A 26,254-nucleotide genomic window follows, 5' to 3' on the forward strand; every position below is an offset into this window, starting at 1 on the left:
TCCTTATTTGTCTCCTGGATGACCTAGCATTAAGGAATAGTTTCTGAGGCAGGTAAAAAGGTCCAGAGTTGCTAATATGGCATATCAATCATATACCTGTAATACCTTAACAAAGTTATTTGCAGTATTCCCTCCCCGACTGCCTTCAGGGGATACATTTCAAACCACAGCCCATGCCTGAAACCACAGATAACGGCAAACCCTATTGTCATGAATTTGGAACTTGCTTCTGTTCGTGTCTTCTGCCCACAAATGTAATGCCTCTGCCACCTCAACCAAGCATTTATTATGCACTGTAGCTTGTAACTTTTGAAGTTTTAGGTGCAACAAAACTAGCATGTATGTCTTTTTCCTTCTTCACACTTTCATAGATAGAAGGCACTGTTACCGTGGATCTTAACAACCTCAGCATACTTTTTCTTTTTAAGTTGAGAATGTCCACCTTTTCACTTAAAGGAAGCACTTTATAGCTTCTTTTTAGCGTATCTGGGGCAGGAAGGATGGAATGGCATGAGATTTTATTATACTACTTAGTGCGTAATTTAAAACTTGTAAGTTGTTCATTTCTGAAATTTTCAGTTTCAGACTGCAGTTTACAGCAGGTAACTGCAACCACAGAAAGTGAAACTGCAGCTGAGAGGAGAGTACTGTGTTCTGTTATTTTTTCAACTACTACTTATTAAATGCCTTTGTGTCAAACATTATGCCGGAAGTGCTACAGGTGATAAAAATGAACAAGAATTATTGTAGTCACTACAAAATAGTTTTGAAAATAAAGTCAAATGGCACTATAATTTAGGATGTCATTGTTCTATAAAGCATGAGATTTAAATTAAGAGAAATTTAAAAGTTGACTTATGGACCTTTAGCTTTCAGTTATGACAGAGTAGATTATCTCAAACCAGCACTTCTATTAAGAACCAGAAATCTGAAAAACAGGGAAACAAGCAAGAATTTCAAGGTATCAGAACACCTCCAAGGAACTTAGTCAAGGAATTAAGGTTCTGGAAAAAAATTTATTCAGGTGAGTTCAACATCTATGTGAGGCTGGGTGTGGTGGTTCATGCCGGTTAATTCCAGCACTTTGGGAGGCCGAGGTAGGCAGATCAACTGTAGTCAGGAGCTTGAGACCAGCCTGGCCTAAATGGCTAAACCCTGTCTCTACTAAAAATAAAGCTTAAAAAAAAAATAGCCAGGAGTGGTGGCGCATGCCTGTAATCCCAGCTACTTGACAGGCTGAGGCTGGAGAATCACTTGAACCCAGGAGGTGGAGGTTGCAGTGAGCCATGATCAAGTCACTGCACTCCAACCTGGGTGAAAGAAGGAAACTTTGTCTCAAAAAAAAAAAATTCTATGTGCCATTTTTTTTTCTTAAGGTATTTTTTTATTCTGAGTCTGAGCTGAGGGGTTAGATAATAGAGAATGGCCAGCATAGGCATAGAGCCAGCAGAACTTTTGAAAAATCTCATGGAATTGAAGATAGAAAAATGAGAATTTGGGTAAACCAAGGCAGCCAGGACTTGAAAAGTAAAGAACATAGAAAGATGGGAGGTGTAGAAATATGATCTTAAGGCTCTGCACCAGATTTTCCCTGAGGTTCTGCTTATCCTTGTATAGAGGTATAGGATGAGGAGCCAAGCAGAAAGTAAATCATAAAGTAGGTAAAAAGTTACAGTGGGCATTTGGGCAGTCTCCCAGTTATATCAGAGAGAGTCAAGGAGAAAAAGCTCTAATACACATAACAAACTCTGTGAAGAACCCTAGAGAGTTACAGTCTGTGAGAAAAGGCAAACAGATGTCTGAAAACAAACGTTGAGAAAGCTATATTTCCAATTATATTGAAACTAATTGCCTCTACCCTAATCATCAGCCAGAGGATGAGCATTATTCGGAGTAAGTTGACATCATCCAAACCTCCTAAAATTTTCCGTAATATAATATTTAAAATTCAACTCTTAACAAAAACATCAAGAATTTGGGGCTAGAAAATAGAAAAAATATATATACGGGATTATCCAGTTATTGGAGTTTCCAGACAAGCCTTAATAAAAAGTGTGAATGATATGTTCAAGAAGTTGATGTTGAGATAGAATCTTTCATCAGATAACTCAAATCTACAAAAAGAAAATATGAAATTGAAATTCTAGAAATGCAAAGATAATAGCTGAAATTGAGATTTTAAAAGATAAGTTTAAAGCAGATTGGATATATTTAAAGAGAGGATTATCAAACTAGAAGAAAATTACCAAGTTGAAACAAAGAAATAATACAATGAGAAAATTACTAAAACACTACTACAGTGAAACAAAAAGAAAATGAGAGAAAATATAGACTTACAGAGACAATGGCATAGCAAAAAGATGTAATGTGTGTATCGTAGAATCACAGAAGGAGTGGGAAATGTACATTTTTAAAGATATTAGCCAAGCATTTCTAAAACCCATGAATGATACCAAGTACGTCCAGATTCAAGGAATGCTACTAACTTGATGAATAAAACATAAAAAGAAACCCACATCTAGGCCAACATAAATAATTTGCTGAGATTAAAAACAAAGAGAAATGTTAAAAACAGCAGAGAAAAAAGAGATACATTACCTTCAAAAAGTACCATTAATAATAGCATTGGATTATTTAACAAAAACTATAAAAACCAGAAAAGGATGAAATGACACATTTTAAAGCACTGTAAGAAAATAAGGGCTAGGCTACAATTCTATATCAGGCAAAAATATCCTTCAAAACTGAAGGGAAATAAACACACTTGCAGACTATAAAAATAAATAAATAAATACAAAAACCTTGAGAAAATAATAAAGAAATAATAGTTTTCAAGCAGAAGGAGAAACAGAGAAAAATGGGAAAAGATGAGGAGCAAATGCATTGATAAATATATAGGTAAATCTAAAAGACCATTGTTGGACAAAGCTATAATGTGAATCATATCTTTCAGATTTAAATTATATGTAGAATTGAAATAAAGAACATAATAATACAAAAAGTTGAAAGAGTAAACAAAGTTAAAGTGTTTTAAAGTCCAAGAGAAGTGGTAAAAGTTCTAATTTGTTTTGGATTGAGTTAATAAAGATTGTTTGATATAATCTCTTTGATAATGGTTAAGAAAAAAATAACAGGAAAGTATAATTAACAAGCTAATAGAGGATGAAATGGTTTACCAAAATAATAGATGTATCCATAAGAAAGTAAAAATAGTTTTAAAAAGAGAAAATAATATAAAACAGACCGGGCACCATGGCTTGCACCTATAATCCAGCACTTTGGAAGGCCAAAGCAGGAGGATCACTTGAGCCCAGGAGTTCAAGACTGGCCTGTGCACATAAGGCAACTCCAGCTCCACTAAAAATAAAAATAAATAGCTGGGTGTGGTGGCACACACCCTGTCTCTACAAAATAAAAATTAAAAATTAGCCGGGAGCGGTGGTGCACACCTGTGGTTCCAGCTACTCAAGAGTCTGAGATGAGAGGTCATTTAAGCCCGAGGTCAAGGCACTCCAGCCTGGGCACAAATGAGACCCTGTCACTCCATATATATCTGTCTGTTTATCTATCTGCTGATAGATCAGCCTAGGCAACATAAGGAGATTCCATCTCCACAAAAAATAAAAATAAAAAAATAGCTGGGTGTGGTGGCACACACCTTGTCTCTATAAAAAAAGTATACATATATATATATTTCTAGATGTATCTATATAGATATAAAGATATTTCAAGAAAGAGAGAGAGACAGTCACATTTTTTGCCCAAGCTGGAGTTCCTTAGCAACAAATATCTCTCCATATACATATATGGAGAGAGAGAGAGAAAAGAGAGAGATGACCAACAGGATATGTATCAAGTATGTAACATACACCTAGTATAGTAAGATGGTAGGTTTAAACTGAAAAATATTAGTAATTACATGAATGTGTAAATGGACTAAATATTCCATTATAAAGAAAAAAATTATAAACAGCATAAGGGTATTTTAAAATAGACTATATATTGCTTATAAGAGATGCACACTAAAAGTAAGAACCCAGAAGGTTCAAAGTTATGGGATGGAAAAATGCGTACTTTGAAAATGCTTTTCAAAAGCCCTTTAGTACAGCTAAAGGAGACTTCAAGACAAAAAAAAAAAGCAAAGCATTACTATGTATATGAATATATGAATGAATATGAAGGAGGTCTTTTAAAATTAGAAAATGCCAATATTCCAAGATTTAGTCTCTCAATTTATGTGTGTACCTAATGAAATGGTATCAAAATACAAAAGCAAAAAATGACAGAATTAAAATAGGAAATGTTTTAAAATGCCAAGTGAGACTTTAACATGCTTCTCTCAGTAATTGATAGAAAAACCAACACTAATTGTTACAGCTTTGGATTAACTTAAGCATCAAAAACAAAATTCAATCCTATTGGCCCATGTACAACACTGAACCCAAAGATGCCAAAGTTAACTTTTTTTAAGTACAAAAAGAACATTTACCGAAAGCAAATATATGCTCCTTATAAAGCAAATATCAACAGATTTTAGAGTGCAGATATAATTCAAAGTGTGTCTTAATCGAATTAAACTAGAAATCAATAACCTAAAGAAAACTAGAAAATTCTCTAAATATTCAGAACTTTAAAAAGAAACTTCTAGATGGTTCAGAACACATAGAATATATCAAAATGGATATTATAAAATGTTAGAGTTGAATGGTAGTAAAAATCCAAGATATAAAAATGGATTGGATGATGTTAAGGTTGTGCTCAGAGAGAAATTTCTATTTTTAAGTCATACATTAGAAAAAAACATAAACGGTGAAAATCAGTAATCTGTGTATTTATCTAAACAAGCCAGAAAAAAAGAGTAACAAAAGAAATACAAGAAAGTAGAAGAAAGGAAATAATAAAGATAATAGCATAATTAATAAAATAGAAAGCAAAATTTGATGAATCAACAAATGCAAATGTTGGTTGTTTGCAAACACTAATAAAATGTATAGACCCTTAGCGAGGCATGTCAAGTCAGAGAGAGGTGTTAATAGAAGTAAAAACAAAAGATACATCAATGAAAACTTCCAAAGGAGGATACGAAGATGTCATAACTACTTTATGATAGTAGATTTCACAATGTAGTTGTTATGAACAAATCAAGAAAGCTCTCCCTACCAAAACTGACAGAAGAAATAATTACCATTTTTTGATAAACAAATTGAAGCTGTTAATTTGTCTTTTCACAGAAAAACCTGAAGTCCCAGATGGCTTCTCTGGTGAACTCTTAAAATTATGAAGGAAGAAACAGCACCAATCCAGAGAATCAGAAAAGAGGGAACACTTCCCAATCATGGGTTGAGGTCAGCATAAACTTGGTATCAAACCAGAAAGGAAAATAACCAACCAATCTTTCTCATGAAAATAGATGAGTAAAATATTGATAAATAAAAATACAACAACATATGCATAATGCATCACAACCTTATGGAACATTTCATGGGAATACAATTATGCTTTAACATTAAGAAGAAGCAATATAATTTATTAAATTTGCAGGGATAAAAATAAAAGTAAAAATCATGTAATTATTTCAACAGATATTGCTAAAATTAAACACCTGTTGAAGATTCTTTAAAAATATTTTTGGCAAGAGAGAAAAAAATGTTTTCTAGATTTTTTTATTGTACTTTAAGTTCTGGGGTACACTTTTCAAAAGAAGACATTAATGCAGCCAACAAACATACGAGAATATTCTCATCATCACTGGTCATTAAAGAAATACAAATCAAAACCACATTGAGACACCAACTCATGCCAGTTAGAATGGCAATCGTTAAAAAATCTGGAGACAACAGATGCTGGAGAGGTTTCTATATCTTTAACTTGATTTTTTAAAAAGTATTTATAACAACACTTAAAGGTGAATTATTGAAAGTGTTGAGAATGGGAAACAAAAAGATATCCACTACCTCTTCAATTCAACATTGTACTGAAGTCCTAGCCAGTGAAAGAAAATAAAGAAAAGTCATAATTGGAAATAAAAAATATTTTCTTATTATTTAAAGTTATGCTATTTTATGCCTCTGAGGGCCTTGGTAAATGTTATTCTTACTAGGATGCTTTGCTAATAAAACATTAATTTGCTTCATCTTTCCATATTGTGTTGTCCATTTCTTTGTTTCCCTATTGCACTAATGTTTTCTATTATAGTACCCATCACAATGAATGATAATTGTTAACATTTACTCACACCACTATGGCTTATACAACTTTTACCAAACTACTACCTGCTATGTGGTTTGCATTTAACCAATATTTATTAGTACAAACTGACCTATAGTTATTTATGATCTAGAGGAAAGAATAGAAGCCAGTAATGAAATAAGTACATGAGTACGATAATAACACAAATGTAGCAAATTAAGCATTTTATCAGTGTTATGTTAACTCAAAAATGACAGCAAATTAAAAATATTTAGTTTTACTTTGTTAGAGGCATATTTAGTAGTACATACCTAAACACAATGGTGGTGTAGTCCACACTCCCTCTAAACAATAGGCCTCCCTAGATCCTTGTAGGAAATAGTGATCAAAACATCTGTATTCTATTGAAGAGCCATTTTCATAGGTGTCTACTGTTAAACCAATAATAACTCCATGTTTAATAAGTGGAGGAGATGTGCACATTCCTTTAGATTCTGCAAAATAAATTTTAAAGTATACAACGAATTGCTATAATGAGCTTCCAGTATTTTATAAGTGCGACAGAAATAAATTGACACATTTTATATATAGTCATTTTTTTTTCAGACACAGAGTCTCACTCTGTCGCCCAGAGTGGAGTATGGTGGGTGGCACGATCATGGCTCACTGCAACCTCTGTCTCCCCCACTCAAGCGATCCTCCTGTCTTTGCCTTCCAGCTAGTTGGGACTACTGTGCATTGGTTTTTTTTTTGTTTTTTTTTTTTTTTAATTCTTATTTTTTTATTGCATTTTAGGTTTTGGGGTACATGTGCAGAGCATGCAATACAGTTGCATAGGTACACACATGGCAGTGTGTTTTGTTTGCTTTCACCCCTTCACCCACATTTGGCGTTTCTCCCCAGGCTATCCCTCCCCACCTCCCCCTCCCACTGGCCCTCCCCTTTTCCCCCCAATAGACCCCAGTGTTTAGTTCTCCCCTCTCTGTGTCCATGTGTTCTCATTTTTCATCACCCGCCTATGAATGAGAATATGCGGTGTTTCATTTTCTGTTCTTGTGTCAGTTTGCTGAGAATGATGTTCTCCAGATTCATCCATGTCCCTACAAACGACACGAACTCATCATTTCTGATTGCTGCATAATATTCCATGGTGTATATGTGCCACATTTTTCCAATCCAGTCTATCATCAATGGGCATTTGGGTTGATTCCAGGTCTTTGCTATTGTAAACAGTGCTGCAATAAACATTCGTGTGCATGTGTCCTTATAGTAGAATGATTTATAGTCCTTTGGGTATATACCCAGTAATGGGATTGCTGGGTCAAATGGAATTTCTATTTCTAAGGCCTTGAGGAATCGCCACACTGTCTTCCTCAATGGTTGGACTAATTTACACTCCCACCAACAGTGTAAAAGTGTTCCTTTTTCTCCACATCCTCTCCAGCATCTGTTGTCTCCAGATTTTTTAATGATCGCCATTCTAACTGGCGTGAGATGGTATCTCAATGTGGTTTTGAATTTTTTTTTTTAAGAGACAGGGTCTCGCTCAGTTCCCAGGCTGGTCTTGAATTCCTGGACACAAGAAATCTGCCACCTTAGCCTCCCAAAGTGCTGGGATTACAGGTGGGAGCCACTGCACCTAATCATAAAGGCATTTCTAAGGCATTTCTCAAATTTTTAAAATATTGAATTTTATAATAATGTTATATATGAAATTGAATTTTATAATAATGTTGTACCATGCAATTCATAATCAGAATCTTATGTTATAATATTTACATACTTATTTAAAACCATCTGAGTATTAACAATCATGATTTTAATGATTTTTAACAATAATAACTTTTCCCTAAGTGTATGGGATTTCTATAGAAGCCATGCCTTCTATATATATTGTCTTCCTTTTCTTCTTTATTAAAAGTAATAGTCCCTATATCTGGGGATTACTGAGACAATGGGTCCCCAGAAAGCCCTAAGTAGATGCTTTACAGTGTTTGTTGTTGAGTGTTCACAAGAGGGTGATCAAGTCTCTGAAAGTCTGGTGACATATGTAAAACCTACTGATATTTTCTGTTCATAAAATTGATTTATTGGAATGATAAGATGTCATCATGGCCATCCTATATAGGTATATATGCTGATTGAAATTTGATAATTGGATTACTCCTAACTTCATGGATCAGAAGATGATGGTGGTGAATTGGTTAGGGTAATAAGTATAAATTTTCTCTAAAGATCAGTGACATTGAGCTTTCTTTCATATGTTTCTTGGCCACAGAAATGTCTTCTTTTGAGAAGTGCCTTTTCATATCCTTTGCTTGCTTTTTGATGGGGTTGTTTTTTTCTTGTAAATTTGTGTAAGTTCCCTGGAGATTCTGGATATTACACCCTTGTCAGATGGGTAGATTGCAAAAATTTTCTCCCATTCTGTAGGTTGCCCTTTCACTCTGATGACAGTTTCTTTTACTGTGCAGAAGCTCTTTAGTTTAATTAGATCTCATTTGTCAATTTTGGCTTTTGTTGCAATTGCTTTTGGCATTTTCATCATGAAGTATTTACCTATGCCTGTGCCCTGAACCTATTGCCTAGGTTTTCTTGTAGGGTTTTTTATTGATTGGGGTTTTACATTTAAATCTTTAATCCATCTTGAGCTAATTTTTGTATAAGTTGAAACCACGATGAGATACCATCTCGCACCAAGTCAGAGTGGCAATTATTTAAAAGTCAAGAAACAATAGGTGCTGGCGAGGCTATGAAGAAACAGGAAAGCTTTTACACTGTTGGTGGGAATGTAAATTAGTTCAACTATTGTGGAAGACAGTGTGATGATTCCTCAAGGATCTAGAACCAGAAATACCATTTGACCCAGTAATCCCATTACTGGTTATATACTCAAAGGAATACAAAGCATTCTATTATAAATACACATGTGCACCTATGTTTATTGCAGCACTGTTTACAATAGCAAAGACTACAATATCAAATGACCATCAATAATAGACTGGATAAAGAAAATGTGGCACATATACACTATGGAATACTATGCAGCCATACAAAAGGATGAGTTCATGTCCTTTGCAGAGACATGAATGAAGCTGGAAACCATCATTCTTAGCAAACTAACCCAAGAACAGAAAAACAAACACTGCATGTTCTCACTCATTAGTGGGTGTTGAACAATGAGAACACATGGACACAGGGAGAGGAAAATCACACACCGGGGCCTGTTGGGGGTGGCAAGGCTGGGGAAGGGATAGCAGGGGATGATGGGATTGGGGAGGGATAACATTAGGAGAAATACCTAATGTAGATTACAGGGAGATGGATGCAGCAAACCACCATGGAACGTGTATAGCTATGTAACAATCCTGCACGTTCTGCACATGTACCCCAGAACTTACAGTACAATGAAAAAATAAAAATAAATAAAACCCTATACATTCTGCACTTGCATCCCAGAAAATAAAGTAAAATAAAAATTAAATTAAATTAAATTAAAATGAATAATAATAAATAAAAGAAAAATAACAACAAAAAAATAAATTTTCAACCCAGGTAGCAGATATTGACCAAGAAACCCATAGAGAGCATTATTATTTTACCTTTTTTAATACATAAAGGATATTTCACTTCTCCTCTGTTGCACCGCACATTTAACTCAGACAATGGAGTTAATGGAGATAAGTCATATCCTTGTTTACATACAAAATCTATTAAATCTCCATGTAATACTTTTCCTTCATATTTCCACTTCATCTCTATGTTATTTCTGTTCATGTAATCCACATTGACAGTACATGGCTCTGAAAAACAAAATACTCTTTTAAATTCTTGTATGAGAAATATAAAAGTGATATTTTTAAAACAAAAATATGGCAAATATCAAAAGAAATTTATAATTGAAACCATCATTAAGGCTTGTCACACACATATTCACATATAAGACAATACATACTCTATTATTATCAAATGGATCTATATATTACTTATTGTAATAAACTAAAACCACTAATTTAAAACATCAAAAATACTGTTTAAGGGCATCAATCAGTTAGATTAATAATAATTTTCTTTCTATAAAATAAAAACCTTGAACTACCATATAGAAAATAACAGAAAATCTCCTAGTGAATAAAAGCAAGACTCCTGCCCTCATGGAACTTGCCATCTAACTGACAGAAACACCCACAATACATAATAAATATAATAAAAATATGAATTGCATAATTTGTGGTTGATATGGTTTGGCTTTGTCCCTACCCAAATCTCATCTTGGATGGTAGCTCCCATAATTCCCACGTCACGGGAGGAACCTGGTTGGAGGTAATTGAATCATGGGTTGGGTTTTCCCGTGCAGTTATTGTAATAGTGAATAAGTCTCAAGAGATCTGATGGTTTTATAAAGGGGAGTTCCCCTGCACATACTCTTTCCTGCCACCATGCTTCTCCTTTGCCTTCTGCATTATTATGAAGCCTCCCAAGACATGTGGAACTGTGAGTCCATTAAATGTCTTTCCTTTATAAATTACCTAGTCTCAGGTATGTCTTTATTAGCAGTCTGAGAACAGACTAATATGGTGGCCATCTTTAAACTACAGCACAAGATAAATCTGATGAAAAAAGAGTATTGAAGGGGAGGGGTAACAAAAGAGCTAGGGAAGACAAGTTGCACTTTTCAGTAAGGTGATTAGGACAAGCCAAAATAAGAATATTTGCACAAAAGCTTAAAGATGACTGAGTGAACCATGTCACTTTCTTTATAAAAGAGTGTTCCAAGCAGAAGTAACAACGAATGCAAAGGCCCTGAAGTGAGAGCATTCTTGGCTTGTTTGTGGAAGAATAAGAAGACTGGAAAGACTGGCATGATAAGAACAGGGAAAAGAGTATGGAGAGGTTAGAGACTCTTAACGTCTAAAATAATTCCTACAGAGAAAATTCTACTCTTTATTATATTGTTGTGTGAATTGTACTGAAAGCCTTCCCCGTTTCAATAGATAAGCAAGATATACAAACTACCTTTCTCTTGCCCTAATAACAAAGACTAATCTTCATTTGGTATTTCCTTTGATTCTTTAGGACCAAGGCTAACTCTTTTGAGGCAGTTGTTCCAGATATAGAATGATGTATTTCCTTAAATACATCATTGTTATTTCCTTATAAGCTTGTTTCATTACTAGCTTGGCCATAAAAATTTTAATCTAGTCTTTGTCCTTAGAGATTACCATACCTCCATTGAATTAGATATCAATCACATCAACAACTTAATATCAAAAACATTTATAAAAATATGAGAGCAACAGAGAAATTCTACGTGAATATGTATCTGAATTTGAGTGGGAACAGCCTCGAAGTATTACTTGGAAGGTAGGAACTACTAATGAAAGGTTGAAAGAGCTCAATACTTAAAACTTACATATACTTAAAAAAAACTATAAATAAAGAAAAATTAAAAATAATTTCAATAAACATTATCAAGTGGATAATTTAATTTATATAGATATAGATCATATAAGGATGAAAAACAGCTAAACTACCAATAATTTATCCATGGAAAAAAAAACCTGTGGACAATAGAAAATTGAAAAATTCAAAATTAAGTAATTGTTAAAAAATTAAATTAAAGCAATTGTGCTTGCCTGCTTAACAAAAAATGTCGATTAAAATATTCAAAGTTAACAAAGATCAAGACAATTACTACTTTAATTCACTTATGGTAGGGTTAACAAATCAGAACAAACTTTCTGATAGGCAATTTGGTAATTAATAGAAAATTACAAGATCTCATAATTATTTTTAATAAAAATAAATAAGTATAACATGTACAAAGATTTACTTGGAAGTATACTGTTTGGAATATAAAAATGTTGAACACTAAACATCCATTGATAAACTGGTTAAATTACATATGTTAATCTCCATTATGCAATACTAGGCAGTCATTGAGGTATATATTGTAAAAGTATGACAAACCATGTTTATAATATATTTTGAGTGAAAAAAATCTAAGATATATACCTCTGTATCTTATGATAGCATTTTTGTGGAGTGTGTGTGTGTATGTGTGTCTGTGTAAAACATTCAGAAGACTTTTATCAAAGTTATTAACAAACACTTTTATGTAATCCACAAGATGTAACAAATGCATCCATTTGGGTGAGGATGTGGTGGTAAAAAGCTGTTAACAATATATTCTACCAAGGAAAGAATAGCACTAATTATTCTTCTCCAAATGATTCTGAGGGTAATACAAGCAGAGATGTTGAGGGGTATATAACAGAGAGGAAATTTTAGCTAGGAGAAAGGCAATCCGAAAAATAATTTGTTGCAAAAATGTGAATATGCAAAAATGTGAATATACTTAATGCCACTGAATTTTACACTCAGAATTTGTACACTTAAAAATGTACTTGTACATTAAAGTGGTAAATTTTATGTTATGTATAATTTGCAACAATAAAAAAGAAGTAAGGGGATAAGAATTAATGTAGTCCTAGATGCTGAGATTTTAGGGACTTTCTACTTAAAGAAATGAGAGGTGATAACACTTGGGAAAAAAGGTATATACAAAATCATCATTTTCATGATATAAAAGACTATAGGAAAATCACATGAAAGCACAAACACAGACATTCAATATGTTCTCTTTCTTACCCAAGCAAACAGGTGGGGATGACCATTTTCCTTGTTCACAGCGAGAGATTTTTGATCCCCTCAGTAAGTAATATTCATTGCATCTATATTCCACTGAGGATCCTGTTGTATAGCTTGCCAATAACCCATCTGCAACAGCCCCATTCATTACAACAGGAGGATGATTACAACTCTCATTATTTTCTAAGAAAAGAAGTTGTTTTAAAATTAACATAAGCTCATAACAATATAATATAGTAAGTAATATACAAATATTGTGTCTCAATATTTGTATTATATAACTTTGGACAATTGTTTTTATAAATTCAGTATAAATGTGAAATGTTATTCAGCTCAAATATTTTTAAACTTTTCTAAGCAAGAGATGAGGGCAATTATGTTACCTAAAAACAACTATGCATATTTTTTCTCTTTTCTCAATTGTGAAGGAATTATGATACAGACATTCTTTAAATCTGTAGAATGAGAAACTGTCCTTTAATCTAAAGATTATGGCCAATTCTAACATTGCTCTTTGGAATTACTCACTTTCATTTTCTTCTTTCTCATTCCTCTTCATCTCTGGTCTCAATCAACCCATGAAGGAAATACCCATTTTTTCCCTTCTTTTAGGTATCTTTCTCTTACTCTGTCAATTTCCTTAGCATCCTTCATAGCTTTTGCCTTATTCAATAAATGTCCTAGATAAATATGTTTGTGGAGATCTCTCTCTGATCTGATCAAGAAATGAGAAAGAGAACTGGAATAGTAGCCCCCAGGAGTGATAGTGTAGCCTGGTGGTGCCCTTCAGGAAAATGAAAGATCAAGGACATGCCTCAGAAAGGGATAAGGTTAAGAATGGCCAGTTGCAGTGTTCTACCCTAACTTTGTAGAACATATTGGGAGAAGAAGTAGATAATGCTTATGGCCAGTCACTCAGTGCACATGCCCTTATTTACTTCTCTATCAAAGCACATCATCATTTGTGTGCTGTCATTTAAAGCGTACAGGTCATGGCATTACACAGATCAGATAATCGTGCTTAGCACTATTGTGTTCAAAAAGATTTTGTTTTGGTTTTTAGAAATTTTTCTTTTATTATACAACTTTTGAGTTCTGGGGTACATGTGTAGAACACGCAGGTTTGTTACATAGTTATACGCGTGCCGTGGTTGTTTGCTGCATCCATCACCCCGTCACCTAAATTAGGTATTTCTCCTAATGCTATCCCACCCCTAGTCCCTCACCCTTCCACAGGCCTCAGTGTGTGATATTCCCTTCCCTGCGTCCATGTGTTCTCATTGTTCAACTCCCACTTATGAGTGAGAACATGTAGTGTTTGTTTTTCTGTTCTTGGGTTAGTTTGCTAAGAATGATGGTTTCCAGCTTCATTCATGTCTCTGCAAAGGACATGAACTCATCCTTTTGTATGGCTGCATAGTATTCCATAGTGTATATGTGCCACATTTTCTTTATCCAATCTATCATTGATGGGCATTTGGGTTGGTTCCAAGTCTTTGTTATTGTGAACAGTGTCTCAATAAACATATGTGTCTACATGTCTTTATAATAGAATGATTTATAATCCTTTGGGTATATGCCCAGTAATGAGATTGCTGGATCAAATGGTATTTTTAGTTCTAGATCCTTGGGGAATAGCCGCACTGTCTTCCACAATGGTTGAGCTAATTTACACTCCCACCAGCAGTGTAAAAGCATTCTTTACATTGACTTAAATTCTATAGATGGCTACACATACACACACATAAATGCACACACACGTACACACACAAAGCAGAAGAGTAGGTGTTATAGCAATGTGTTTCTAATTTGCCTAAGCAGTCTATTCCTAAAATATGCATATTAAATTAAAGGAACGGAAAATTTTACACCATAAGCTTATCTGTTGACGTTAAATGTAGCATACATACCAACACACTCAGGAGGAAGTGTCCATTTTCCACGCTTACAAGTTATCTCATTTGATCCACGGAGAAGGTAGCCACTTTCACATGCATATGTCACTTTATCCCCATTGTAATAAATCTTAGAGTGTAAATTCGCTGCACCATTTTCAATGAAGGGTGGTTCCTCACAGGCTACCTTCTGTCCTTCTGAAAATGTACAGTTAAAAGAGAAAAGACTATTTAGTCTCACATGCAGATTTCATTTTAGCAAAGCTTCTTCAAGGTGTTACTAACCAATGCATTTTGGAGGTTCTGTCCATTTCCCATTTTCACAACGTATTTCTTCTGACCCATAGATCTCAAAATTAAGTTCACATTCTATATGAACTATTTGTCCATGACGATAACTTGTTGAACTTGAATGTGTTTGAATTTTGGAGTTCACAGGCAGAGGTGGAGGAGGACATCTGTTTCTTCTTCCTTATTAGCAAATTTAGTCATAGAATTACAAAAAATAATAAAGATTTAATGAAAGTGTTCATTATATCAAGCACCATAGAAAGCATGGCAGACTGATTCAGGAGCATTCCTTTGATCACCATCTCTTGATGTTAACTTCCTTGGGTGATACCCCTTTTCATGAGTAGGAGCTGTGACTTGCTTCTAGCCCGCAAAATGAAGCAAAAGTGATGGATCAGTACCTGATTATGTATACATAATTATGTAACATGAGATTTTAATGTCCTTCTTGCCAAGAGACTCTCTCTCCTTGCTGGTTTTGAAGAAACAAGAGGCTCGCTGCATCATGAGCTTCCAAAGCAGAAGGGGTGCAAGGCAAGGGGCAGTGGCCTGCCTTCAGTTAACAGCCACAAGAAACTGAGGCTCTCAGTTCAGCAGTCTGCAAAGCACTGAATGCTGCCAAGAACCATATTGAGTTTGGAAGAAGACTTGCCCAGTCAAGACTCAGACAAGACTGTAGTCCAGCTAATATCTTTATTGCAGATTTGTTAGCCATGGATGCAGAGAGCTGGTTAAGCCACACCCAGACTTCCAACCTACACACAATGGGAAATAATATCTTTGTGTTGTTTTAAGCTGCTGAGTTTGTGGTGACATTGTTATGCACCAACAGAATACTAAAATAGCAGGCTTTTAAAATTCATTGCCTCCTGTAGTCCTAAAATAACTTTATTAAGTAGGAACTATTATTTCTCCCATGTTATAGACAAACTAAAACTTATGAAGTAAACAAATTAATAGCATGCAGCAGATCTTTTCTTGAACCCATGTCTATCTAAATTAAAATCTCCTGCTCTAAAATACTGATGACATTACTTTCTTATTGCTGCTGTGATGAAGTACAGTTTAGTGGCTTAAAATAGCACAGATATATTCTTTTACAGTCCTGGAGGCCAAAAGTTCACATTCAGTTTTGCTGGACTAAAATTGAGGTGTCCGGAGAGCTGCATTCCTTCTGGAGGCTTTGGAAGAGAATCGGCTGCTTTTCCTTGTCTAGCTTTTTGAAATTACCTGTATTACTGGGCTCACAACCCCTTCCGCAAAACATTGCAACCTGTGGCTTCCGTTGTCACATCTCCTGCTTCCTCTTCTGTAGTCAATCTCCCTCTGCCTCCCTTTTATAAGAGGGTCTGTGATTCTGTTTAGAGCCCGAAATAATAATTCCAGATAATATTCCTGCCTTAAGATTGCTAACTTCAAAGTGTCTTTTACCATGTGCGGTAACATTTAATGGTTCCCATTGTTACAATGTGGTTATATTTTGGGAGGAGTAGGAGAGATATAACTCAGCCCACAACACTGCCTGCTGTATGCCTAATGACTGTTTACCAGAGAAAATAGGCAAGTTGTCATGCTGGCTAAATTGGAAGAGGAGGTGGGTATAAAAGGCCCTAAGGAGATCTGCCATTTATTATTGAAATAGCAACTTGGGAGACCTAGGCCTGCTGATCACTTGAGGTCAGGAGCTCGAGACCAACTTGAACATGGTAAAACCCTGTTTCTACTAAAAACACACAAAAAAATCAGCCAGATATGGTGGTGGGTGGAGAATGCAGTGAGCTTAGATCATGCCACTGCACTCTAGCTTGGGCGGCACAGGGAGATTCCATCTCAAAAAGAAAAAAAAAGAAAGAAATAATATGCTTTTAAAAATATCTGCTTAAAAATCTTCTCTACTACTATAAATCTTCTCATCCTACTATATTAAGGATGCTGAGCACGAATGAAAAACTAGACAATCTTTAAAGTTACTGCTCAGTCCATTTAGGGAATTATGATAGTTCCCAGCAATCCCATTGCAAACCCCTGGTCAGAAATTTCATTCATTTTCCTAGCACCTGTTTCAAAATTATCACCACTTTCTTCCAAGTTCTACCTTCATGTCTTTCACCTGCCTGTCAATAGACATTATATCCCATATTACAGAAAATAAAAAATGGCTATCGAACCCTTGCCTCACCCTATGTTTCCAATCCTCAAATACCTATTTGTCTCTTAAGACCAAATTTAAATATTATCCATCACCTCTGTGAATGTTATTCCACAGCATACCAATCAGAATCTCTGATGTTTATTCTGTCACTTTGTACCTGAGTTGATTGTACCATTTGTCACATTATAGCAATTATTTTTTTCATATCTGTATATTCTGCTAGATAGGACCCTCCTATCTAAGTGTGTTTTAATAACTATGGATGTCTTCTGCATTACCTGATAGACACATTAATAATAGAAATGTGACCATAGATATGACATCTTTGGGTAGCTTTTACTAGATGCCTCTTTCCCATTTTTACTTCTGGGGATTATTCTTTTGCTTTTTCAACTTTCTACCTCACTGTTTTGGAGACTAATTTTTACATCTGGAAGTATGTGGCAAATTAAGAGAAAGTGTACTTGCAAAGCTGCCAGATTGGGCTGATCATTCTAACTATTCCCAGTAAGAAAAGTTATTTGTTATAATAAGGGATTTAAAATGTATAATAGAGATTTTAAAATAATAAATTTAAAAGATATAGTCCTTTACAAAGTAATACAACAAAGGCTTATTCAGATGAAATATATTAAAGATTGCTGAAGATAGCACTAATTTAAAAGACAATGTTTATTTTAAAAAATAGGACTCAGGAAAAAAATTAGGTATCACCACAGGAATTTTTTCAGAGCTAATGGAGATTAAAGCTGATAAAGACATGGCATTTTGTGACTGTTAAATTAAAAAATTTACCTTCACATACAGGAGATTCTGGGTACCAACCAAAGCTATAGCATTGAATTAAATCTGATCCACTGAGATAATAATTTTCATGACAGAAAAACTGAACGACATCTCCTTCTTCATAGGTTTGCTTTACAGGATGAAAATAACCATTTTCAATTAATCTTAAAGAAGAGCACTTTAATTCTACAAATGAAAGAATGAATAAAAATATAGAAAATTGTTTATTTTTTCTGCTGGAACAAAATTCACTTACTATTTACATGACATATCTAGAATAGAAATTAAATTTGCCTGAAAAGCTTATAAATTCATTTTATGTATTTGTTAAATAGCATTACTCTTATTTTAATGTAATCTTGTGAGCTAAAATGAATTTTTTTTTACTTGAGAGCTTTAAACTATCAAAGACTGCTATCAACATAATTAAAAATAAAGGCAAAAAGTACGGAAAATGAAGCATAATTAGTGTGACAACTTACATACACTTCTCTATGAGAGAAAGTTTTCAAGGTGAAAATAGATTTTATTCCAAATGAGAACCTACTGGTACATTTTGGTGTGACAGACCATCCATATGGGTGACATTCTACCTCCTCGGTCTTGTTTCCTCCAGCTGTGAAGTAACCAGTGGCACATTCATATTGCACTTTGTCCTTCACTTTGAATGTTTTCTGTGTTGTGGAATAATTTCCATTATATAATTCAGGAGCAAAACATGTTTCTAAAATTACAAAAATTATTTATTTTATGTCTTTTTAATAAACTAGAATATTTAAAAATCTCAAAATGTATTTTCATGAATCTTAAGAATATATGGTAAAACCAACTCTGAGCAAAATTGAAAAAGAACCCCAGTTTTTCTTTGCCTGTCTATTCTCTTTTTTCATACACCTATTGACCTAACCCTACCAGTTTTCTGTTCTTAAAATTCTGGTCTATGAGTGCTAAACCAAAGGCCAAAATTCAACTGACAGTGTGTGTAGTAGCAATTGTTCAAGTATGTGCTGTCTATGCATTTGTACAATTTAAACAACATACTAACAAAGTATACGTATATTTAAATTACTGAATTATTTTTAAGTATATCTGACATTGGTTCACAATATAAAATAATGTACATGATCTTAAATTCTTTTGTAATGAAGGAAAGAGTGACATACAAAGAAAAAATTTCTTTCACTCCGACATGGTGCCTCATGCCTGTAATCCCAGCACTTTGGGAGGCCGAGGCGGGCAACAAGATCAGGAGTTCAAGATCAGCCTGGCCAATATGGTGAAACCCCATCTCTACTAAAAAATGCAAATAATCAGCCAGGTGCAGTGGTGCGCACCTGTAGTCCCAGCTACTCAGGAGGCTGAAGTAGGAGGATCGCTTGAACCCAGGAGGTGGAGAGCTGAGATCGCACCATTGCAGTCCAGCCTGGGCAACAGAGCAAGACTCCACCTCAAAAAAAGAAAAGAAAAGAAAAGGAAAGGAAAGGAAAGGAAAGAAAAGAAAAGAAAAGAAAAGAAAAGAAGAAAAAGCTTCTTTCATTTTATTCCATTCCAATTCCTTTTATTGGTGCAAAGTAGGCATTATTGGTGTAGGTGTGTTGCAGGGATTGAGAACATTTGGATTAAGGAATCACTTAGCACTCGAGAAAAGCACTCTAATATCAACTTCCTGCATTGCAGACATAATGAAAAATAAATTCTATTAAATAAAAAATGCTTCTTCAGTTTTAGGAAATGAATATTATACCATGTTCTTTCCTACAGGTTGGTTGAGAAGACCATCCATCAGAGAGACATTGAACCACTTCTTCATCCTTTCCTCCATTGGTTTTGTATCCTGAAGCACAACCATAATGCATGTTCTCTTGAATTTTGTATAATAACTTTACATCAGAGATGTAACCATTACTCAGCTCAGGCTTAATGCATTTTTCTATGGGAAAAAAAATATTTATTTGTTTAACTTAATAATGAAACTAAGCTTGTGCTTTACTAACTCCTAAAATTAAGCCAAAAGCATAATGTTAATATTAGCAATTTCGTTTTGGAAATATCTGCACTTGTTTTCTTTGAGACGGTTTCGCTCCTGTTACCCTGGCTGGAGTGCAATGGAACGATCTTGGCTCACTGTAACCTCCGCCTCCTGGGTTCAGGCAATTCTCCTACCTCAGCCTCCCGAGTAGCTGGGATTACAGGCACGCGCCACCATGCCCAGCTAATTTTTTGTATTTTTAGTAGAGACGGGGTTTCACCACGTTGACCAGGATGGTCTCGATCTCTTGACCTCGTGATCCACCCGCTTCGGCCTCCCAAAGTGCTGGGATTACAGGCTTGAGCCACTGTGCCCGGCCTATCTGTACATTTTTTTTTTGAAAATGGATTCAATCTAATACTGACTTTCTTTGCATTTACTATTTTTAGTTCTTATAGTAATGTCTATCCAAACCACATTTACTTCTAGGTAGGTTTGCTAAATATATCAACTACAACAACCATATTCGATGCCCTTTTTTAAATGAAACTAACTCAATAAAAGCCCCTTACTCTGGGTCACCTGCCCTAGTGGAAGATAATTGATAGTTTGATGATAGTATAGCCTGACATAAAATAATGAAATTAGTCAATTAGATTACCTTCTCACAAATTTGACCTCAAACTTTCATTCAAAATTGAAAAACACAGTTTTCAATGGGTATCATGAGAGAAGTTGGTATACAAAGAAGAGATCGGTCTTACAAATGATAAACCATTGGGGTAGCAACCTTGCCCTTCCGGAGGCCAGTGTTTCAAGAATTTTTCTGGCATTGTATGCTTAATTATCAAAATAAGTTCCTCATTACTTAAAGTATATTACATCTTTTCCTCTTGCAATGTGATAAATAACAATTTCAGTTATTACCATATTCCCTTCAACAGAGTATTATTAAAAACAGATAAAATAACATTTTAACATAAAAGCATTATTTACTGGAATTAAAATTATGCTTCCAATTTGTAGAAAGACAGTTTGTTAGTGATTTTGTTTTTCTCTACTAAAATGTTTAACCACTTTCCATTTTTATGGGACCTGTAGTTTTATAAACAAATTTTTTCGAGCATTGTAACATCGAGTTGACACATTCAGCTGACTTACTAAAGCACCTTGGTTCTGGAGACCAGCCTTCTGCTGTACATGTGCTTCGCCCTTCTTGTCTCCCGCTTTCAGTGGTATAACCAGCCAAGCAGAAAAATGACAATTTTGTTGTTATGCTCATTGGAAAGTAAAAGCTTTTAAAAGTGTAGTAATATTGGGCAATTCTTCCATTTTCCACATGAGGAAAACCACAGGGTTTCTCTGAAATGAGCAAATGTTGAGCTGAAAATGAAAAAAATATCTAAAACCATAAAATTTGTAATCAGGTGACAAGACAAACTAATTAAAATTATTTAGAGTAACTTCAACTAGTACTTATTTTTCTTAAAATTTTAAGGTACTTTTGTAACAATTCAAGCAGTTCTTTTGTCATAATTGCAAGTTACTTTAAACATCCACCAGTCATGATAAAACTTAGCAGACCACTTCTTCAGGCAAGCTCCGCTAACTTTGTAGAACAGTTCTTTCTTTTTCATATTAGAGACGAGAGTTTTCCTTGTCATCCAAGCTTCAGTGCAGGGCTGAAATCATAGCTCATGGCTACTGAAAGCTTCTGGGCTTAAGCAATCCTCCTGTCCTGTAGCTAGGACTGCAGGCACTTGCTGCCACACTTGGCTAAATTTCGCTTTCTTTTTTTGTAGAGATGGGGAAGGGAGTCTCACTATGTTGCTCAGGTGGGTCTTGAACTCCTGGACTCAAAGGATCCTTCTGCCGTGTCCTCCCAAAGCACTAGGATTACAAGAGATAAGCCACTGCACTGCACCTGCACTTCCTACTAGATATGTATTGCAAGTCACATATGTAATTTAAAAATTTCTAATAGTCACATTCATAAAAAATACAAAGAATGAGCTGAAGCTAATTTTTATAATATATTTTAATTGACCCAATATATTGAAAATATTTTACATTCTTTTTTTGTTACTAAGTCTTTAACATTTCCCATGTATTTATAGTTACAGTACATATGATCTTGGACTAGTGACATTTTAAGTACTGTCTCCAATAGCTAAATATGGCTACTACCCACTGTAATTGAACAGCACTGTTCAGAAATAGATAAAGTTTCTCCTTAACATATGCAAACTCATTAAAACTTTTCAAATAAATCACATTTTTAAAAAAAAACAGAAAACAAATTAAAACGAATAGAATACTTTAGCAAGAGCTCTGCAAAACAGGATATTTAAATCGTCAGAGACCTAGTACTTAGGGTTGTTAGTCATCAGGGAAATGCCAATTTAAATCACCATGAGATAGTACTGCATATCCAATATAATTGCTGAAATGAAAAATACAGGCCACCTGAATGACTGGTGAAGAAGTGAAGAAACTAGAACTTTCATATTTATAAAACTGTAAGTATAAATTAGATCAAACTCTATGAGAGGACACCTTTGCAATATTTGTTGGTGTAAAACATGTACAAATAATATTCCTAATTAAAAAGACATATATTTGTATACCAAAAGACATGTAAAAGAATGCTTATAACAGCACTATTCATATAGTCCCAACCTGGAAACGATCTAAATGTCCATAAATAGGAAAAGATAAACAGATTTTACACTATGTATACAATGGAATATTATACAACAGAAATGAATGAATGGTGAATCTCATAAAGATAATATTGCGTGAAAGATGCCAATCACCTATGAATTATTGTATACATTTGCATAACTTTTTTTTTTTTTGAGACGGAGTTTCACTCGTTACCCAGGCTGGAGTGCAATGGCGCAATCTCGGCAATCTCTGCCTCCTGGGTTCAGGCAATTCTCCTGCCTCAGCCTCCTGAGTAGCTGGGATTACAGGCATGTGCCACCATGCCCAGCTAATTTTTTGTATTTTTATTAGAGACGGGGTTTCACCACGTTGACCAGGATGGTCTCAATCTCTTGACCTCGTGATCCACCCACCTCAGCCTCCCAAAGTGCTGGGATTACAGGCGTGAGCCACTGCACTCGGCCGTGCATAACTTTTTAAAAGAAGACAAACTAATCCATGATATTAGAAGCCCAATTGGTTACCTTTGGGGTTTAGTTCCCTACAGGCATCAGTTATGTTTCTGGGGTGCTGTCACTGTTCTATATCTTGATCTGGATGGTGTAAAATTATAAAAAATTACAGAAGTGTATCCTATGATTTTTGCATTTTTCTGGATATACTGTACTCCAATTCAAACACATATTTTAAAAATATATCTTTGTGTTGAAGATCTTAAAATCATAAAAACACTTAACAGAAAGAAACGCTTGAACAACCCTAGGAGCTGCGTTGAGTAGAAACATGGGCAGTCATGGATAAAAGAAGGGCTGGATCTAGTGTGATTACTGTGGCTTCAATGCCTAAGTTGATCACCGCATACTAATGCTACCGTTGAGTCAGAGAATAAAAGTAATGCTAGCCTAGTTTTGAAGGAAATGGATGTCGAATGATGAGTAACCAAACTTCCAGCATTTGATGGAGCAGACAGAAAAACACGGGCAGGATAGTTCCCATTTTCTGAGAATTCTTCTCACCATTTTTTACACCCAAGAACCCAAGGAATTTACAATAAAAAGGCTCTTCCAAAATAGCAGTGCAAAGGTGACTACACAAGGAGTTTCCCTGAGGGGTACAGTTGCTTGTCAGGGAGGGGCAGCAAAGTATTCTTTGCACAACACTCCTAGGTTGCATCTTTAAAGACTCTGTCCTGGGACATCTCTCTCCACCACCAGTATAGGCACATTACTTGTTAAGGAGGCTGGAATGCCTTGGAGAATATGAATTCCTGAGAAAAAATTATTGAGAAATGTGAGGAATATATTAATTATACATAAACCAGGAAATCACTGATGTCTGATCATCTAAAAAAGTATATGAAGAGATGTACACATTAGCAATCAGAGAATGGTAAATAAATAAAAATTGGATATCACATTACAAATAATAGCATAGTAACCAGTACATAGATGGACAATATGAGGCGATGGTGAGGATGATGAGAAGCAACAATTTATATCCTGTATCGGAGATGATATACTTTGAAACTGCCATTCTGCAAAAGTAATCTGTCACTACTCACAGAAATCAAGTACAAGAACAGACTCAGTAATTTAGCCTGTGAGTGAATACAAACTGACGGTATTCTCACAGCAAGATAAGTTCGTTATATTATAATATTCATTTCAGAGCTATTTGTGGTTGAGAGAACTAAAGTAACATGTCAAAACGTTATAGTGGGTCCTGGGAAAATGAACTTCAATATTAGGAATAAGGGGATAAAATGTGTAAGTAAAGCAAGGGTGAGATCTTTCATAAGTTAATAATAATTGCATACCACGGAATGAAAAATACAATTAACTGAATCCTTGCCCCTGAAGTTCACAATGGGAGTTGAGAGAAGCATGCAAAAATAAGATTATTGTCTTGGTCTTTAAGCAGTTTACGTTTTTTGTTATGTAAAAATAGCATTAGAACGTTATAAAAATCAGAAAATTCAGTAGAATATTTCAATGTCTTTAAGGTGTAGATAACAGACAATTACATCTGCTAATATTTCCCCATTTAGACAGAAAAATAAAATAAAATAATTCATGCAAAAATCATCCTATTATAGAATTGGAAGTATCAAATAAGATTAATTCTGTGTCTTTCACTTTTATAATTTTAATCTTAGATGTTTTGGTAGAAAATTTACAGTAAATTATTTAATTAAAATACAATTAAAACTTATATATTTAATTTCAACAAATTCCCTAAGATGTTTATTTTTTTCCCACAGAAAAGCCTTATTGCTATAGTTTCCTTCTTTGTATGTTCACTCTTGCTAATGCAAAGTGCCTCCCTGGATTCTTCATCCTATGACCTGATAATATTGATAATTGTTCCTAAACAACATACCCATGTACACTGCCTCCCTTACACTATCACACTAAGCATACACACTGGACAATATGACTATAAAGCTTTCTAATAGGGAGTCCATAGGTATTGGTTTGTTTGGAAAGTCTCGATTTACACGTGTTCAAACAATTGTCAATAGAAACCCTCTTTTACTCTCAAAAGTGTCCCTGTTTGTACAAGCAATTATATGGTTGTCCTACTAATCAATACTTAATGTCTTTAACCAATAAATAATTCATTGGGATAAAAATCGAAGTCCCAAAAGTAGAAAATTTTTCTCATTATTTATGACTATTTCCTTTTCAAATTTCCCACATTAAACTCTCGCCTTATGAAAAGAATTAAAATTGTACAAGTTTTGTCAGTATTAGAAATGGATTCTAGCATAAATTTAGAATTAAAGTTAATATGTGACTTAGAAATGGACATACTGTAGCCTGAAAACATTTTAGAAGTCTTTAGATCCTGGTCTCTTGTCCCTAGACCTAGAGTTAAAGCATTTTTGTTTTGTTCTGTTTTTCTGGCTTATGCCACTGTAATAATTACTAATTTTGCTCACAGGAAAAGGTCTAAATATTATTAAAAGTTATATTTATAAAAGGTATGTTATAAAATTGATATAGTAAAATGAAAGAGTATAGTAACTTTGGTTGTATAAATATTAGAATCTCCACTTATATGTTTTAGAGAACGAAGAATACTAAGAATTAATTTTACCTTCTGCGTAGAGTTCTCCTGAGATTAGTGGTATAATGATAAAAGCCAAGTTTTTCAAACTCATCTTCAGTGCTGTGCTTCACAGAGATTTTAACAATTCTAGCCACCAGGAACTTGTCATTAAGTACACAGTACTTCTCATGAGGAAAAAGTTAATAATTTACATCTGTCTAAGTCTTTTTGTAACCAGTCTTAGATTTCACTTAAAATATTTTCAAATACTTTTAAAATAACACGACCATATTAACTTACTTATCTTGCCAGAGTCCAATAAGAATATTATAATTGATTTGGTCATCAATAGCAGCAGAATAAATAACACAGACTGCATAAGAAACTAGGTAAATTTTCAACCTAAGTTTCCAATTGTAAATTCATAGATTAAAGTTCACTTGTGGCCATAGATCTTTACCAACATTGATCAAGTAAAAAGATGAACTTAGGAACATGAGATAATGGATACCTGATGTTGAAATACGTTGTTGTCTAGATTGCACTTCTTAAAGAGATATATAACCATAGTTGTCTCAAGCAATGGTAGAATAGCATTATCTA

At 34.4% G+C, this 26,254-nt stretch overlaps 1 protein-coding gene across 2 annotated transcripts in view; it reads right to left on the minus strand.

The window, feature by feature from the left end:
* Positions 1-25,794, minus strand: part of F13B (coagulation factor XIII B chain) — a 28,343-nt gene extending 2,549 nt beyond the window's left edge. The window contains exons 1-10 of one of the 2 annotated variants that reach the window (XM_002760466.7): positions 25,700-25,794; positions 21,095-21,295; positions 19,709-19,894; positions 18,512-18,688; positions 17,974-18,150; positions 15,021-15,206; positions 14,751-14,933; positions 12,841-13,023; positions 9,792-9,992; positions 6,501-6,683 (exon numbers count right to left, since the gene is read on the minus strand). In XM_002760466.7, the coding sequence (XP_002760512.2) occupies positions 6,501-6,683; positions 9,792-9,992; positions 12,841-13,023; positions 14,751-14,933; positions 15,021-15,206; positions 17,974-18,150; positions 18,512-18,688; positions 19,709-19,894; positions 21,095-21,295; positions 25,700-25,763 (1,741 nt within the window). In that variant the 5' untranslated portion in view covers positions 25,764-25,794. Of the gene's footprint in view, positions 1-6,500; positions 6,684-9,791; positions 9,993-12,840; positions 13,024-14,750; positions 14,934-15,020; positions 15,207-17,973; positions 18,151-18,511; positions 18,689-19,708; positions 19,895-21,094; positions 21,317-25,699 lie in introns of both variants that reach the window. The other variant, XM_008985141.4, reaches the window with a different exon arrangement.
* Between the last annotated feature and the right edge of the window lie 460 nt (positions 25,795-26,254).

The sequence above is a fragment of the Callithrix jacchus genome, chromosome 18 (genome assembly GCF_049354715.1).
Source record: "Callithrix jacchus isolate 240 chromosome 18, calJac240_pri, whole genome shotgun sequence".
Classification (NCBI taxonomy): Eukaryota; Metazoa; Chordata; class Mammalia; order Primates; family Cebidae; genus Callithrix; species Callithrix jacchus.